General features: G+C 64.3%; 1 protein-coding gene across 1 annotated transcript; it reads left to right on the top strand.

Annotated features, from left to right (window-relative positions):
* The first annotated feature begins 528 nt into the window (after window positions 1-528).
* Window positions 529-2,552, top strand: LOC115903139 (N-acetyl-D-glucosamine kinase-like). The gene is made up of 4 exons (XM_030947392.1): window positions 529-723; window positions 1,107-1,185; window positions 1,678-1,952; window positions 2,021-2,552. Exons 1-3 carry the CDS (start codon window positions 529-531, stop codon window positions 1,860-1,862), a joined length of 459 nt encoding a protein of 152 aa, XP_030803252.1. The 3' UTR covers window positions 1,863-1,952; window positions 2,021-2,552.
* The last annotated feature ends 1,351 nt before the right edge of the window (window positions 2,553-3,903 follow it).

Consider the following 3,903-nt stretch of genomic DNA (forward strand, 5'->3'; position numbering starts at 1 on the left):
ACCCCTGACCACTGAGCACCCTCTGCCCTCCTCGGGGTGGGGACACCCAGGTGCCACCCCCGGGAGGGGACACAGAGGAGTGTCCCATGTCCCCTGGGTGCCACCCCCGGGATGGGGCACAGAGGAGTGTCCCATGTCCCCTGGGTGCCACCCCCGGGATGGGACACAGAGGAGTGTCCCATGTCCCCTGGGTGCCACCCCCAGGTGCCAGTCCTGGTGGGAGGGGACACAGAGGAGTGTCCCATGTCCCCTGGGTGCCACCCCCGGGAGGGGACACAGAGGAGTGTCCCATGTCCCCTGGGTGCCACCCCCAGGTGCCAGTCCTGGTGGGAGGGGACACAGAGGAGTGTCCCATGTCCCCATGGGTGCCACCCCCAGGGAGGGGCCACAGAGGAGTGTCCCATGTCCCCTGAGTGCCACCCCCAGGGAGGGGCCACAGAGGAGTGTCCCATGTCCCCTGAGTGCCACCCCCGGTGGGATGGGCCACAGAAGAGTGTCCCATGTCCCCTGAGTGCCACCCCCGGTGGGATGGGGCACAGAGGAGTGTCCCATGTCCCCTGGGTGCCACTCCCGGTGGGATGGGGCACAGAGGAGTGTCCCACGTCCCCGCGGGTGCCACCCCCAGGTGCCCAGCTCGGTGACCCGCTGTGCTGCCACATCTTCACCAAGGCGGGCGAGGTGCTGGCGCGCCACGTGGTGGCCGTGCTGCCCAAAATCCACCAGGTGAGGCCACGCCCGGAGGCACCGGCGGTGTCACCGCGCCCTGCCGTGTGTCCCCAGCCCCGCGGCGGTGTCACCGTCCTCGTCTGAGTGTCCCCAGCCCCGCAGCAGTGCCACTGCTCCCTGTCAGCTGTCCCCAGCTCCGCGGCGGTGCCACCGTCCCCGTCCGAGTGTCCCCAGACCCGCGGCGGTGCCACCGTCCCCTCTGAATGTCCCCAGACCCGCAGCGGTGCCACCGCTCCCTGTCAGGTGTCCCCAGCCCCGCGGCAGTGCCACCGTCCCCGGCTGAGTGTCCCCAGCCCCGTGGCAGTGCCACCGCTCCCTGCCGTGTGTCCCCAGCCCCGCGGCGGTGCCACCATCCCCGGCTGAGTGTCCCCACCCCGCAGAGCCTGTTCGCGGGCGAGCTGGGGCTGCCCATCGTGTGCGTGGGCTCGGTGTGGAACAGCTGGGAGCGCCTGCAGGAGGGTGAGCGCCGCGGGGCCGCCCGCGCCCTTCTGGGCTTCGCTTCTGGGCTTCCCTTTTGGGGTTCCCTTTGGGGCTTCGCTTTTGGGCTTCGCTTTTGGGGTTCGCTTTTGGGGTTCCCTTTGGGGCTTCGCTTTTGGGCTTCGCTTTTGGGCTCCGCTTTTGGGGTTCGCTTTTGGGGTTCCCTTTGGGGCTTCGCTTTTGGGCTTCGCTTTTGGGCTTCGCTTTTGGGGTTCGCTTTTGGGGTTCCCTTTGGGGCTTCGCTTTTGGGCTTTGCTTTTGGGCTTCGCTTTTGGGGTTCGCTTTTGGGGTTCGCTTTTGGGGTTCCCTTTGGGGCTTCGCTTTTGGGGTTCACTTTTGGGGTTCGCTTTTGGGGTTCGCTTTTGGGGTTTGCTTTTGGGGTTTGCTTTTGGGGTTCCCTTTTGGGGTTCACTTTTGGGGTTCATTTTGGGGTTCGCTTTTGGGGTTCGCCGTGACCGCGTGCCGGTGTCGCAGGGTTCATCCGGGTGCTGGAGCAGGCGCGGCGCGCGGCCCGCGGGGATTTCTCGCGGTTCAGCCTGCTGAAGCTGAAGCGCTCCTCGGCGCTGGGGGGAGCGCGGCTCGGGGCGCGCAGCGTGGGGGCGGCGCTGCCGCTGGATCGCGCCAGCAACGTGGACGTGTTCTACACGCACGTGTTCTGAGACCGGCGCCCCAGACACGGGACAGCGCCCCGAAACTGCCCCGGAGACACCCCGAAACTACCCCGGAGACACCACCCCAAACACGGCACTGCGCCCCAAAACTGCCCCTGGAGCCGCCCCGAAACTGCCCCCAGAGACACTGCCCCAAACACGGGACAGCGCCCCAAAACTGCCCCGGAGACACCACCCCAAAACTGCCCCCGGAGCCGCCCCAAAACTGCCCCCGGAGCCGCCCCAAAACTGCCCCCGGAGACACTGCCCCGAACACGGGACAGCGCCCCAAAACTGCCCCGGAGCCACCGCCCCGAAACTGCCCCTGGAGACACCACCCCAAACACGGCACTGCGCCCCAAAACTGCCCCCGGAGCTGCCCCAAAACTGCCCCTGGAGACAGTGCCCTGAATACAGCACACCACCCCAAAACTGCCCCCGGAGACAGCGCCCCAAAAACGGGACAGCGCCCCAAAACTGCCCCTGGAGCTGCCCCAAAACTGCCCCCAGAGACAGTGCCCTGAACACGGGACAGCGCCCCAAAACTGCCCCCGGAGCCACCACTCCGAACACGGCACAGCACCCCGAAACTGCCCCCGGAGACAGCGCCCCAAACACGGGACAGTGCCCCAAAACTGCCCCCGGAGCTGCCCCAAAAACAGGACAGTGCCCTGAAACTGCCCCTGGAGCCGCCCCTCGGATGGAGGGGGAGGGGTGGGGCTGTGGGGTGTGTGGGGTTTGTGGGGTGTGGGGTTTGTGGGGGGCGTGGGGTGTGTGGGGTTTGTGGGGTGTGGGGCGTGTGAGGTGTGGGGTGTGTGGGGTGTGGGGTTTGTGGGGTGTGGGGTTTGTGGGGGGCGTGGGGTGTGTGGGGTTTGGGGTGTGTGGGGTGTGGGGGTGTGGGGGGTTGTGGGGTGTGTGGGGTTTGTGGTTTGGCAATAAAACGGTTGCACTGGCCCAGGGGAGTGGGAATGGGGATGGGGGAATGGGAATGGGGTGGGAATGGGGGAGAGGGAATGCAGTGGGAATGGGTATGGGGAGGTGGGAATGGGAGAGCAGGATTGGGGTGGCAATGGGGTGGGGGAGTGGGAATGGGGATGGGAATAGGGTGGGAATGGGGTGGGGGAGTGGGAATGGAGTGGGAATGGGGATGGGGCAGGAATGGGGTGGGGGAGTGGGGATGGGAATGGGGTGGGAATGAGAGTAGGATTGGGGATGGGAATGGGAATAGGGATGGGAATGGGGGAGTGGGAATGCGGTGGGATAGGGACTGTGGGAACGGGAGAGTGGGAATGGGGCGGGATGGGACCAGGAGTGAGGGGATGGAGCAGGATGGGGATGGGAGAGTGGGGATGGGGCAGGATAGGGAAGGGGCAGGATGGGAATGGCATGGGATAGGGGATTGGGAATGGGATTGGGAATGAGATTGTGAATGGAAATGATAATGGGATTGGGAATAGGAACAGGACTGGGATTGGGACAGGAATGGGAACGGGATTGGGAATGGGAACAGGATTGAGAATGGGAACAGGATTGGGAATGGGATTGGGAATGGGGATGGGATTGGGGATGGGAACGGGATTGGGATTGGGAATGGGATTGGGAATGGGGATGGGATTGGGAACGGGAACAGGATTGGGAATGGGGATGGGATTGGGAACAGGACTAGGAAAAGGAATGGGAATGGGATTGGGAATGGGAACAGGATTGGGAATGGGGATGGGATTGGGAATGGGATTTGGGTGCTGAGCCGGCCAGCACAGGCAGGGAGGGCTGTGCATCCAAGGAAAAGCAGGAAGGAGGAAATCCCAAAGGTTGGGATCAGGGATGACGTCCACGACCTGGGAATGGACGCGGAGCTGCTGGAGCGGCTTTTGGGGCAACTCCCACTGAAAGGGGGAAACAAAAAAAGGGGGAAAAAAAAATCCCTTTTGGGGAATCGAAAGTGCCCAGAAAAGCCAAAGTGCTGGAAAATGCTCCGGGAGCTTTTCCAGGAGGGAAATTCCCGAGCAGAGCCAGCACAGGCTCCGAACTGGGAATGACTGGGATTTTC

Source organism: Camarhynchus parvulus, chromosome 4 (genome assembly GCF_901933205.1).
Source record: "Camarhynchus parvulus chromosome 4, STF_HiC, whole genome shotgun sequence".
In the NCBI taxonomy this organism is placed as follows: Eukaryota; Metazoa; Chordata; class Aves; order Passeriformes; family Thraupidae; genus Camarhynchus; species Camarhynchus parvulus.